Genomic DNA, 13004 nt, shown 5'->3' with positions numbered 1-13004 from the left:
ATATATCTATCAAATGTATTTGGTACAGGGTCTCACTACACAGCTCAGAATTGTAGTGATCCTCCTGTTTTCAGCCTCCCCAGCACTGGGATTACAGGCTCAGCACGCCCAGTAGAAGGGATGATGTGGCATGTAGTGCCAGGGATCAAACCCAGGTCCCTGCACTTGCCTAAGAAGGTGCTTAGTCTGCTGAGCTACCTCACTGGCCCAATAATTTTATATTTGAATGAACTAGTTTAACTGAATCAACGTTATAATGTCACTGCCACTCATTTGGAGAGACTAGAATTAGAATCAAGGATTAGGGAATTAATCATGAAGTACAGAATTAAACACTGGCTAGAATTATGTTCACCATGGTTCAAACTACAGGAGCACTGTAACAAGTATATCATCTACATGACTCTGGCAGCAATCAAGTGTTGAAACACATGAGAAATGCCAGGGGGGATTTGGATATAATAAATGGAACTGAAGCAGGTTTCAGATTAGCTGATCAGTTGTTAAAAATTATAAAAAGGAAAATGCTAATATATCCGTTGTACTTACTCATCCCTTTCCACCCAGGCAGGACCTCTGGAGTGATACTGTCCAGTTCTCGTTTAAAGTCATCTCGGGCTTGTACTACCAGCTCATGATACTGAGATACAACTTTAGCCTCAGACTGAGCTGCCTGGACCTGACCAAATACAGAGAGCAAATGGTTAAACTGAATAAAAAGAACCATAAACTTCAAGAACAGAAGTAATATTCCTTTACATAGAAATCTGAAACTCCAGGGCCAAGAGGACAGCTCAGTGGTAGCATTCTCACTTAGCATGCACAAAGGCTCTTGGTTTAACCCCAGTGCTACAAATAAAGGCCAGTAAGTCCTGTAGCTAACTTCTAATTTTGAAGACCAAAATGACAGGTATTTTAATATTAAGCATGGTTTAGTATTATATATTGCTGTCCACAATGTAGTTGCTTAGTTCACAGATATCAGCATATAGAGTTACTCAGGTTGAAAATACTACCCATTAACTGCTATTTTCAAAAACCTGATGGAAATTTTTAGGATCACTGCCTTAACCATCTTATTTATACAAATGTATGATTTTGTCCCTACCATATTTCCTAACTCTTCTTTCTCTTCTTCGTTGTTTAAACCTTAATTCTCTCTTTCCATTTAACTGTGTTGTATCTTTCAATTTTTATTTCTTCTTTTGAGTTCTTACACTACTAACTTCCAATTTTGTTTAAAAATAAAAGCCAAATGGCAGCACATATCCATAACCCTAGAACTCTGGGAGGCTGAAGGAAAAGGGTCCCAAGTTTGAGGTCAGCCTGGCAACCTAACAAAACTCTGAAGTGTGGAATACCTTGAGTTTAATACTCGGTTCCACAAAAAATTAAAATTTTGAAAAATCTGAAGTCAGAAAAAGGAACACAAATGTTATCTTCCTGTCCTTCAAATTAGTATTCAAATGGCAACAACAGGTCCTCTCTAATCTCTGTGTCCCCTCTTCCTTTTTTCTGGGCCCAAGGAAATCACCCACACATATCACCCAAGTGCAGACGGAGATATGCCACTGACAGAATTTTTTTTTTTTTTTTTTTTTTTTTTTTGTCCAACGTCTCACTATGTAGTCTAGGCTGGCTGCCCTAAACTCACTGCGTAGTCAGATTGGCCTCAAACTTGCAGCAATCATCCTGCCTCAACTTCCTGACTGCTGGCAGAGATTTTCATAAATGATAATAACCCAGTAAGAAAAATGTTATCAATTATAAGAAGTTCAGAGCCAGCAAGATAGCTCAGTGGATTAAGTGCCTGCTTAGGTAAGTGCAGGGAACAGGGTTTGATCCCTGGCACCACATGCTGTGCTGGCCCCGCCCCAAGGCACACTGAGCCAGCCACTGACACTGGGTGTGGTGGTGCACGCCTGTAATCCCAGTGCTGGGGAGGCTGAAAACAGGAGCTGTGTAGTGAGACCCTGTACCAAATACATAAAAAGAAGTAATAATACCAAATAAGCTATTTGGTATCCAAGACAAATTTTTGAAAACAGTAACAACTAACATTTTTGCAGAGGAGAAACTAGAAATCTTTTTATTTTCCTGTGGCACAGTGCGTACCTGGCAAGCCCAAGGTCCCAAATTTGACTTCTGGCACCAAAAAAAAAACAAAAAACAAAAAAACCTTTTGATGGAAGAATATTTAAAAATATACATTAAGCTAGATATAGTGGTATAGGCCAGTAATTCCTGCTACTCCTGAGGCTGAAGCAGGAGGACTTCAGATCTGAGGCCCATTTGAACAACACTTTGAGAACCGGGGTTCAGTGACAGTAATCTATATGCAACATCTATATGCACATGCACACACATACACAAATTATCTACATATGCATATGTGTTTATACAAAGAACTACAAAGATATATAGGTAACACCGTAAAGACTTAAAGAACGTACCTTTTTAACTACATTATCCAGATCAACTATCATATTGTGAAGTTTCCCTTCAGCAGCAGTTATATGAGGTTTGGCCCCAGCAACCTCTTTTTTCTTTGCATTTTCAATTACACTCTTCATCTTCTCTAATTCTTCTCTGAAAACCAGTAACAAAATAAATATTTTTAAAAACCCATAAGTATTTAGTATTGTTCCTTTCTAAAATTATTAAAGTGTTATGAGATCAGTACAACATATAATGTTATGTTAAAAAAATCTATGAAAGAGATTAAAATGCCTACTAGCAGGCTCAGGGGCCAGGGGTTCGATCCCAGGCCTACCATGCCGGCCCTGCCCTCAAGGCATGCTGAGATGGCAATTGAGACCAGGCGTGGTGGCACTTGCCTGTAATCCCAGCTCTTGGGAGGCTGTAAACAGGTGGACCACTATGAGTCCGATCCACTAGTGAGACCCTAAATACCCTGTAGACCCTTCCCTAAAATACAAAAAGAAAAAAATAATCTATGAAAAAACTTATAACTTGAAAAAAAAAATCAATCAATGCTTTTTGGTCAACACACACAGAAGTTTTCTTATCAATAACAAGAACACTTCAATCAGAAGCTAGGTTTACTACAGTGACCCAGACAGGCAGGGTGGTGTATAACAATGACTATGCTTCAGAACCAGACAGACGTGGACGCAACTCCTAGTTTAGCTTCTCAAGTGCTTCATGCCTGTGTGTGGAAACGGAGGCATTGCCTGAAAAGTACCTGGCACCATACCTGCCACCTGCTGAGTGCTCACTGAATGGCACATCTTGCAAGGATGAGGCTTCCTCCCCTGCCAGTGAAAGAAAACTTAGGGCAAAGGCAAGGGAGAGGGACAGAGACCTCACTGAGCAAATAACACCTGGATCTTGGGGAGCCTCTAAGATAGAATGACTGCTTTACTTAGCACAAATTCACAGCCTTGATACTAGGCCCAGTGATGTGAGTGAGACTAATGTCATATTCACTACTTTGAGAGTTAAAGAAAACTACGACATTTTCTAAATTCTGGTAAGACTGCCCAAAGTAGCCCAACAAAATCTGGAAATTATAGCTGAATTGCAGTAAACACACACAGACCTGTCACTGAAGCAGTAATCCACATCAAATCTGATTTTTATGTAAGAACCTTCATATTAATTTTGGTCAAATCTATTTTAGCTTAATTATGTTTCATTTCTTATCTCTTTTAAAACTTTTGTATTCCTCACACCAGTTCAGAGCACACAAGTAGAGAAGAGAGGGAAGGGTTTCTCACCCTCTCTTTATTCTATACATATAGTACTGTACAAAGACAACCCAGCCCAAAAAACCACCAGGAGCCCTAATTACTTGTTAAAGTCCATGAGTAATTACTTGGCTTTGAGAAGAGCATCGGCAGCTTCATCAACAGCCTTTCTGCGTTCCTTCAAGGCACCTTCCACCGTGCGCCACTGAGCAGATTTCTTCTCACCTGCAATCTAAACAAAAGAATTTAATTATGTAAACATGACTAATTATTCTTATTGTCATAGACAGGCCAAGATTAATGTGGAAATGTGTGACATCAAATTCAAAGGTAAAAAATTATACACAGTATTTCTTCAGAGTAGGAATTCATAACTAAACCTCACGATTAGGCACAAGAAAATCCATAACCATCTCCATGATCCCGTCCTTCCACAAAATTATAAGTACAAACGCAAACCCTGCTTTGAGAAAGTAATTGGGTATATACTGTATTACAGATCTTCTGTGCACCTGGCTTTTTACTAGAAGAAATATAAGTTGGAATCCATTTTAACATTTAGTGTGTTCATACATTTTTCTATTTTGCAACATTAGCTAACACTCCTTAATCATAAAATAACTGCTACCATAAACTGTCCTTTAGTAGCAAAATCTGGATTATAACAGAGTTTGTATCATCTGACCCATATGCATGACACATTACACTATCTTTGGAAAAAGGAAATATCTTTTTATCTTGCTTACACAAAACAGTCCCATAGAGATTTAGGGCTTCCAATCTGTGTCCTTCTGAAGGGTATATGTCTATGGACTTAAGTTCAACTCCTCGATAAGCTATGCAGTTTCCACTTTGCTGACTGACTGAACTCTGCCATGTACATTTTTTTTTTCTTGAATTTCAAGTACAATAGAATTTTTTTTTTTTTTAGGTTTTCAAAGCTTACAGCTTTCAGGCCACTGCAATGGTTGGTGCATACTTTTGAGCCTAGCTCCTTGAGAGGCAGAGGCAGGAGGATTCCATTCAATACCAGCCTGGACAATTTAGTGAGACCCTATCTCAAAATTTTAAAAAGGATGGTTGGGGAGACAGCTCAGTAGAATAAGAGTCTGCCTGGCAAGTGCAGGGCCCCGAGTTCAATCCCTGGTACCGCAAAAAAAAAAAAAAAAAAATTAAGAAGGGCTAGGAGTATGGCTTGTGCTGAAACTTGCTTTTTGTCTTCTCACCTACCAGAAACATTCTTTACTCTCTGGTCATCTCTGATAACAATGCTTAAATTGGCATTGTCATTGGCCTTTTTTTAAATGACCATTTCTCTAAAAGACCAAGTAGCAAAGCACTACTTACCATGTATGAGGCCCTGAGTTCAATTCCCAGTACCACAAAAACTAAAAAAGTATAAAAAGTGGTCTTGTTCTTCCTTGGCTCACCTCAGAATCATCCATGGCTGCTTTCAGTATGCTGGAGTGGGCACTGACAGCCTGGACTGCAGCGTTCTGGGCTGCAATGGCCTGCAGAGTGATGGAGGCAGTTTGGCTCAGAGCATCTTCTAAGCTCTTGGCTAAAGCTAGAAAACACAAAAGAACATTTAAAAAAAATCCATCCTCTTACAAATGACTTTATTTCAAGCTTCTTTTCCTATCAAATTTTCCATTGCATTTTCCTAAAACCAAAATAAAATAAAATAAGAACAAAACACTGAACCCAAAATTAGGAAATCAAAGTTCACTTAAAAGTACAGTGAGGCCTCAGGGCTCATTGTCAAGTGGTTCTGGGAGGCATGATGAGCACCACACAAATTGTTCTGGATGGAAAAGGCAGTTTGAGTCAGGAGGCAACTGACAAACAATTTCTATGTTGAGTACAGAGATCTAACATGAATAGCAGGATGATGTGTTAAAAATGTGTTTAATGCCAAATTTGCTGAGCTTCGGAGCAGTCAGATATCAAGGTCTGATTGGCTAAAATATTAATAATAATTGAATCTGGATGTTAAATCTATCAAGGCTTATTATATTACTTTTATAAATATCTGAATTTTTCAGTGACGTGATTTTAGTTTCTCAAAGGTGAAAGATGCTTAAAGATATTTCAAATAGAAATAAGGCTCAAAGATTTAAGCTCAATAGAACCACCAGCTTTTTTATTTCAATTAATAATTACACAGACTCACTAGAAAAAAGAGGTGCCCAATTTCAACTCCTTGGCAAGAAGAAAAACCCACAGAAAAATGCCATACTACCAAGATACAGGAGATAAAGGACTAAGAAAGAAAGGACAAGAAAACATGCAAGCAGAGATGCAAAGGCAACTGAGCGGAAAATGTTTTTCCACAAAAGAACTCAAGAAATACAGATACTAATGTTTAAAAAGCTGCCTCCTATTATGATCACACTACTACATGATAATTCAAAAATACTGGAAAAAACATCAGAATGTTTCTAAAAATGAAGAAAAAACATCATTTTTGGATAACATACCAAAATGGAAGATACAGTCATTTGAAGAAAAATTACAAATGAAATTTAAAAATTACTGTTATCAGAGAGAACAGAGAATAGTCAGTAAAGAATGTTTGATAGGTCAGACAAAAACAAAAGTTGAATTTGAGCACAAGAAGCCTAAACTATAGATGAGAGAATGGAACCTTGCTGAAACACACCTGGTGCCTCTGTATCACGGGGAGGAGAAAGCTAAAAACGAGAAAATATCAAGTAATTAAGGTGAGACTGAGGTTTACCTCAAGAGAAAAAGGTATAAAGAAAGTAAATGGCGGGGGCCGGGGAGATGGCTCAGTGGAATAAGCACTCGTGTGGCAAGCGCAAGGGCCTGAATTCAATCCCTGGTTCCGCAAAAAAAAAAAAAAAAAAAAAAAGCAAGTAAATGGCAAGGAAAGGAAAATAATAATACTTGATAACACCTAACACCTGGTCCACCTCCCTTGCAGTCCTTCTTTCTTTTTTTTTTTTTTGGCGGAACCGGATTGAACTCAGGCCCTTGCACTTGCCAGGGAAGCACTTATCCACTAAGCCATCTCCTCGGCCCCCAGTCTTTCTTTCTTATATGTTGACATATTTGCCTGTTCTAACATGCTAGAATCATGTGAGAATTTTGTGTGGCTAACTTGTGGATGCAGAGACATAGGGGAGCCAGGGTTTATGAAGCCTTTTGCCAACATGCTGCTTGCTGTCTCCCTGAAGTCATATGCTTGGCCATTCCATGAGCCACAGTTGTTATTTTATGGTTCATGTTCCTGTTCACTTCCACCCATGTTTTCCTAGATCTTTTTCTCCTCCCCTTTCCCTTTTTTTGTTTTCACTAGAATTCATCAGTTCTCCCCTGGCCCCCAACATGACTACACAGCTCCACTGCTCAGGACTTTCTTTGGAGGTGGAGGGTCCCAGACCTCTGTCTTTCTAACAAGTTCTCCAGCTGGTTCTGATACCAATGCAGTGGGAGACTTCTGTTTCCGACGCCTACTTGGAGGGCTGTCTCCTGCTTCTCCCATGGCTTCTGGTTGCTTTCAGGCTCCACACTTTGCCCTCTAGAATGCCTCAGGAAGACTGGGCTTAGGCTATAAGGATTTCTTGCAGTTAAACCTGACTTGGTTAGGGCTATAAAATCCTAGCTTTTGATCTCATCCCTATCTGTGAGTAGACTGTTTCTGCTCAGACTAAAGGGAAATTATCAAAACAAGCTTTAAACTGACTCCCAATTGTGACTTCATTCTGAAACAGATAAGTGAAGCGAACTCAGTATCAGTAATAATTGTGTGTTTGGAGCTTTAGTTTTTTAAGAAACTCCTAAATAACAAATGTCCTAGAGCCAGATGTGGTGGTGCAAGCATATGATCCCTGCACTTGGAAGGCTGAATCAGGAGGATTGCCAAATTCAAGGCCAGCCTGAACTCAAGAGTGAAATTTTGTCTCAAAACACCAAAACAAAAATAAAAACCACCTATGATACGCTGTGAGAATGTTGGACATGTAAGTGCAAAGAGTAGTGAGGCACTTTACAGAGCCCACTGAAGTGCCACCTCACTCCTCTCTAGTAGTCTAGTCACTGTGTCCTGACACTTGATAAAACTCCAGACAGACAGACAGACAGACACACACACACACACACACACACACACACACACACACACCTTTCTGAAGTTTAGAAGAAAACAATAGTCAAATCAACATTTTCACTTTCTTCAAAACAAAAGAAGAACTGGACTAAAAAGGGGAAGCAAATAAACTAATAGATATATAGGGACACAAGAGCCAGTAAAGGTAAAAAGACATAAACAAATATAAAGTAATGCTCCTTTGAGACAAAACAAATTATTACATAATTTAAAACAATTTTTTCCCCAATTTCTAGCTCAAAATTGTCACTTAATTCAAGAACTTCACATGATCAAGGGAGAAAAATAAAAAAATTAAAAACATTAAAAGATAATCCTAATTTGTTTTTTAAATTTTTAATTAATTAATTTTTGTATTTTAGGGAAGAGTCTACAGGGTGTTCAGGGTCACAACTACATCAGACTTGTAGCGATCCACCTGTTTACAGCCTTCTAAGAGCTGGGATTACAGGCACATGCCACCCTGCCCAGTCTCAATTGCCCTTTCAGCAAGCCCCGGGAAGACTGGGCCGGCAGGGCAAGCCCGAGGATCAAAACCCTGACCCCTGTGCCTGCTTGCAGGCACTTTAATCCGCTGAGCTATTTGGCCGGCCCTTGTTTTTTAAATTAAAAAAAAAAAAATTATTTATCTATTTATTTATTTGGTACAGGGTCTCACTATGTGGCTCAGATGCATAGTGATCCTCCTGTCTCAGCTCCCTAGTGGTGGGACAACAGGCATGAGCTATCATGCCTAGTTTTGGTGCCTGGCTTGGCATGCCTGGGGTTCCAGGGCAGCATGCAGTACTGGGGATTGAACCCAGGTCCTTGCATTTGCCAGGCAGATGCTTAGAATGTTGACCTCTCTCCCCTAGCCTGATAATCTAAATTTAAAATGGTAAAGAATTCTGGAAAAATTAAGGACTTTGGGGAAAAATACAAAAATACTTCACTTATTTATTTATTATTATTTTTTTAATAAGGATTTTTTTTTTTTTTTGCTCTGAATGCCTTCCGGACAGGTTTGGCTGGCTTGAGTTGTGGGGATCGAATCACAGCAAACTGAGCCTGACTGCTTTGTTGAAGCAGCCACTTAAAGAACTGAGCTAAGGGGCAGGCCCCCAATACTTCACTTATTTAGAAGTGATTTATATTTAATATTCTCAATGATCTATAACATGATCAAGAACTCAGAACTGCTAAAAAAAATACAAGATACCCCAACTTAGAATGAAACTTGTGCCCTCCAACTATTTAGTCTGTTCCTTGCATCCTTTGATATATTTCTAGCAATGGTGGCCCCCATATTAAAAACCATTATACCAGGGTCGGGGAGATAGATCAGTAGAATAAGAACTTCCCTGGCAAGTACAAGGGCCTGAGTTCAATCCCCAGTTCCGCAAAAAAAAAAAAAACAAAAAACATTATACCATCGGGACACAGGAGCCAGTAAAGGTAAAAAGAGATAAAGAAATATAAAGTAATGCTCCTTTGAGACAAAACAAATTATTACATAATTTAAAACAACTTTTTGCCCAGCAAAAAGTATACACTGCACTCTGCTATTTCTAGAGATATCAGTATATGATTGTACATATATGAGAAATGAGAAATTATGATCCATGTGCCTTAAGATAGAAAAACATATTTTCAGGCATCTATTACCCTTTTTTTCTTCTAAGAACATAACATCAAAACTTAAGGCATATACTTGTTAGCTGAAAATCAGCAAGATGTAGAATACTTAGTCTCTTCCCAATGTCAGGTAGGACTGACAGAAGAGAAACCAGAGGCTGGTCATAAGAAAGACTGTAAGCCATATGGTTTTCACAGATAAATTAGTAAGGTTTACCATGGTAAAACATAAACAAGCCAACCTCTGTTCCCCAGGGACTCTGTTCCCCATAAAGACTTTTCAGTGCTACCATACCAGAATAATGGAGCAAGTGTATGTATTACCTGGAATGCTCATCAACTATGCACTAAGAATACTCCTTGTCACCTGGTAAAAGTGGTTTAAGTAGAAAGAATGTAAATATGTAATGACAATGAATGGAACAATAGCACTAAAGAAACAAGAGCCACAGCTAGCTGATAGATGAGAGCAGCTCATCTTAATGGTTCTGAGAGAGCAGCTGAGATGGTCAGAAGTACTTAAGAAACTGTTTGATTTACATACACTCAATCTTAACTTGTTCTTGTTTTTCCTGTTGTGCAAGACGAGCTGCAACTTCTTCAGGTGGTCGTTCCCTTATAGAAGATGAGGATGCTTCCTCTTGCAGCAAAAGTAAATAAGAGGAAATCAAATTTCAGCACAGAATTTTAACAGTGAACAGGGATATACACGAGTTACATCAACACAGGGCATTCTGGTGTTCAAGACTCTAAAACCACATCATCACTCATAGTGATTCCACAGTGAAGGAATAAAGGATCAGCTGTTAAACTCTTCGAAAAGATTTACTCAGACTTACACATTTTATAAATTTCCTAAGCAAATATGAAAACTTAAAACCAGGATAACTGTTTACGTACTTAGTGTCTAGCAATTACCTACATCAGTGATGGCAAACCTTACAGAGGTTTCAATGATACACACAGCCCACTATATGGCACACATCCAATAGGTTCGCCATCACTGCCCTAGGCATTAACTAGTGCTGATGAGCATACCATCAATAATGCAACAAATGTAAATACAGTAATTTGACTACCTGAAGTTACAGGTGTGGGTTTTCCTCCACCAATTTCAGGGCGATCAGCTTTTACAGACTCCTCATGCTGAACCACCGGGGCTGGGACTGAAAGTGTATCACCTGCTGCAGAAATAATTTGGGCTGCCTCTGTAGGTGCTATAAATATATGTTACTCATGGTATGTATGCACTTTCCTGGTTTAACACAAATACAAGAATCTACTACTACTGTCCACTTCACACCTGACTATTTCAAAACCAAATACATCTACTGCCACATGTTTGAGAGCCACATAAACAGGGACATTATCTACTGCATTTGCAAACACATAAAACAATGCCTGGGAAAGCACAAGCAAAAGAAGTGTTGTCAGCATCCACCTATATTTTAACCATTATGCTCATACATGATTTTGAGTAACAGTATGTGATCTTAACATTCAAGAAGTAGACATTAGGCTTATATAACATGGAAAAAGAATAGCAAAGAAAAAAAAAAAGAGCACCAGTAAGAAAACAGGCAAAAGAAAGCAACTAAATATATTTTTATTGTATTTGTGAAAAAGACATATGAGCAGAAATGACAGCTTTAAAAATAAATTTCACAATAAAGATGGAAAATATAAGAACAGAACTCACTTTAAAAAAATCATTTAATGACTTTTTTTAAAAAAGGTTAAAAATCAAGAGTTTGCAAATTTATAAGCGAAAGCACTGATGGAAGAGAAAAACAACTATGGAGATAAAATGGGGGAGGCAATAAGATGGGCTAATTTTTTTTGCGGAAAACTGGAAAAGCCATTTAAGAGAGAAGACCGAATTATCACAATACCCATGACCTGCCTCTGTCTTTAGTCCTCTACCTATTCACAACAGCTAGTGATCTTACTAAAACAAAAGTCAGCTATCTCCACTGGCTCTGCCCTCCAATGCCTATCATGCCGCTCAGAATATAAAATAAAATTCTTCCAAGGACTGCCACAACAGGCTCTCTGCTCCCTCTGACCACATTTGCCACTGTTTTCCCCCTTTTCACTCCAGTCACGCCTCAGCTGTGCCCTGCTCCAATACACCAAGCTTGTGTAGTAAGTAATCCACTGGCTGAGTTGTTTGTCCCCACCCGCCCTTTGCATGAACTTACTCCCTTCTTTCTTTCCAGGGTTTGTTCAAACGACACCTGCTGAGTTTCCTTATCCATTCCACAGAAAATAGCAATATTCCCTCCACAGCATGTGATATCCTATATTCATCTTACTTACTTTTACAAGATCTCCCCTCTTCATCCCACCAAGGCCTATTAGCACAGGTTTTGTGTTTTTTTTTTAAACTGTTTTGTGCACCTGCTAAGTCCTCGGTGAATGTCTCACAGAGGTAACAAACATTGGGTTAGTATGTGCTAAATGCAAATCAGTAGATTTTATAAAGGACAGAAGTAACAAAAGAGACACACATGAAGTTCAAGTGTAACCTGAACACTTCAGCAGGTGCTATAACTTAAGGTGGGATTACTGGTAAAACCTAAAGGTAAAACATCTGCAGGAATCATATAAAAACCATTTTCAGGGCCAGGGAGATAGCTCAATAGAATAAGTGCTTCCCTGGCAAGTGCAAGGGCCTGAGTTCAATCACCAGTTCCGCAAAAAAAAATTTTCATGACTAAGAAAGAAGAAAGAAAAAAAAACCCAGTAAATAGGTAGAATAAAAGGGTTAGGGAAAGAGAATAAATCTTACAAAATCCAAACATGAAGAAAGGAAAGTGTTTTGTAGGCAGGACAATTTTGAGGCTACCCTCAATCATTAGTCATAAAAAGCCCACCTTCATGTCTCTCCACTCCTAAAATGAGACTTAGAAGGAGAAGTGAAAACACTACTTCCCCAGGGTATGAGCTGAGGACCAGAAGAGTGCTTCATGGAGAAAATTCTTCCTCATGTCTGTGGGTTCAAATGCATTAGAACAATTCACTTGCCTATGATTTTAAAAAGGATGGTTCTAATATGATTACCTGCTGATGAAGCTGAAGTGTCTCCCTTCTGTTTTTGGAGTTGTGAAGTAGGCTGTTTAGAGTCTTTCATTACCTCTGACACACTAGAGATTTTTAGTGGACCGGACGGAATCTTGGAAATAAAAACATTTAACATTTAAACCATAATATTTTCTTTTTTTTCCAAAATAGTATTTTCCCAAAAAGGTCACATGAAATAACATTTCTGAAAGTCTTTCAGGCTTTTAACATAAAGTTAGCAGCATGTATTTTACTAAAAGAAGACACTGTTACTAGAAAAATGAAGTCCAAAATTTTTATTGGAAGAACTCATATTTTAACTATTTTTTTCCTTCTTTTCTTTTTTTTTTTGCAATGGTGAGGACTGAACCCAAGGCCCTCCCATGGTAGATGAGCATTATACCACTTAGCTACACTCAGAGACTAGGGTTGTATAATTTTGTCAGACATTAACAGATCACTTTTACATAATGTTCTAGCAATAT

The 13004-nt window shown here is 38.6% G+C and overlaps 1 protein-coding gene across 2 annotated transcripts in view; it reads right to left on the bottom strand.

Moving 5' to 3' along the window:
- Positions 1 to 12643, bottom strand: part of Immt (inner membrane mitochondrial protein) — a 29750-nt gene extending 17107 nt beyond the window's left edge. The window contains exons 1-7 of one of the 2 annotated variants that reach the window (XM_004642796.2): positions 12520 to 12643; positions 10536 to 10640; positions 10001 to 10096; positions 5141 to 5277; positions 3839 to 3942; positions 2454 to 2589; positions 550 to 679 (exon numbers count right to left, since the gene is read on the bottom strand). In XM_004642796.2, the coding sequence (XP_004642853.1) occupies positions 550 to 679; positions 2454 to 2589; positions 3839 to 3942; positions 5141 to 5277; positions 10001 to 10096; positions 10536 to 10640; positions 12520 to 12589 (778 nt within the window). In that variant the 5' untranslated portion in view covers positions 12590 to 12643. Of the gene's footprint in view, positions 1 to 549; positions 680 to 2453; positions 2590 to 3838; positions 3943 to 5140; positions 5278 to 10000; positions 10097 to 10535; positions 10674 to 12519 lie in introns of both variants that reach the window. The other variant, XM_023702926.1, reaches the window with a different exon arrangement.
- Between the last annotated feature and the right edge of the window lie 361 nt (positions 12644 to 13004).

This window comes from Octodon degus, unplaced genomic scaffold (genome assembly GCF_000260255.1).
Source record: "Octodon degus isolate 3935 unplaced genomic scaffold, OctDeg1.0 scaffold00162, whole genome shotgun sequence".
Classification (NCBI taxonomy): domain Eukaryota; kingdom Metazoa; phylum Chordata; class Mammalia; order Rodentia; family Octodontidae; genus Octodon; species Octodon degus.
This window is presented reverse-complemented; position numbering and strand designations above follow the sequence as displayed.